Source organism: Pyxicephalus adspersus, chromosome 2 (assembly GCF_032062135.1).
Source record: "Pyxicephalus adspersus chromosome 2, UCB_Pads_2.0, whole genome shotgun sequence".
In the NCBI taxonomy this organism is placed as follows: Eukaryota; Metazoa; Chordata; class Amphibia; order Anura; family Pyxicephalidae; genus Pyxicephalus; species Pyxicephalus adspersus.
Window position 1 is genome coordinate 117,058,580 of NC_092859.1, and position 1,103 is coordinate 117,059,682.

General features: G+C 38.3%; 1 protein-coding gene across 1 annotated transcript in view; it reads right to left on the minus strand.

The window, feature by feature from the left end:
- IREB2 (iron responsive element binding protein 2) overlaps positions 1-1,103 on the minus strand; it is a 21,128-nt gene that overhangs the window by 7,222 nt on the left and 12,803 nt on the right. The window contains exons 9-10 of the mRNA XM_072399070.1: positions 953-1,092; positions 324-530 (exon numbers count right to left, since the gene is read on the minus strand). Of these exons, the coding sequence (XP_072255171.1) occupies positions 324-530; positions 953-1,092 (347 nt within the window). The remainder of the gene's footprint in view (positions 1-323; positions 531-952; positions 1,093-1,103) is intronic.

Sequence of the window (1,103 nt, forward strand, 5' to 3'; positions counted from 1 at the left end):
TGCTGTCAATCTGTGTAGAGGCTGCTGTTGGTTTTCACTGTTTCTAGTTGAGGGCAGATCAGCTACAAAGTCAGTTTCCTGTCTATATGAAAATGATGCCCCAAGATTCCTTACATTGTGTATTCAGGATGTGGGTGTTTACGCTTTTATTATCAGTTTTCTACGGCACAATGGGGTAGCTATAAAAGAAACATTTTAAACAAAAGATGATTTGTATCTACAGGCATGGGAACTTATCAAACACATGTGTTTGGAACAACAAGAGGCAGGAATGTATTATTTGGACATGCATTTAATGAATGTCTTTGTGCTGACCCCTAAACTAAAACACATGACCTACAGACTTCAGATTTCTTACCAGTCTGTTGTAAATGACTAAGGGTCACTTGGTCCACTGGAAAAAAAGCCACTGTGGCGCCATACTCTGGACACATGTTGGCTATTGTGGTGCGGTCAGCTACTGAAAGCAGGGACACCCCCTCGCCAAAGAACTCTACAAATTTCCCAGAAAGCTCTGCTTGCCGTAAGTGCTGTATAAAAAGAGAAGGAAAATGACTGTCAGAAACAGATATAACAGGTATAACCTACCTAACCTAACTAGGTCATAAATCCTAATATATCCAAATTCTTGAATTTCCATCTGTTTACTAACTTAGTATACCTGTGATGTCCACATATTTGATTAACCTGAATTAAATTGTTGGAAATTCCAAACCTTTCTCAATAGGAAATTGTGGGTTTTTCATGTTCTTATTAGGCAGTAATGGAATATTCCCCCAAAGCAACAGAGACAGCATTACAAATCTGATAAAGATTATAACCTCTAAACTACCATCTGTAACATGAACATTTTAGCTGCAGCTGGCCTTTGACAATGTCATGGTATTTAGGGGATAAAGGCAGCGAATATGTAGCTTCAATTTTGCTAGAATTTACTAATAGTATATCTCACCTTGGTGATGCTTAGAACAACATCGATAGAAGTAGCAAATGGACTAATTGAGCCGGTTAGTTCACATCCAACAACTCCGGGTAAATTTAATGTAATAGGTATTCCCAGCATAGCAGCTTCAGATTCTATACCACCCATGCCTAAAAAGTAA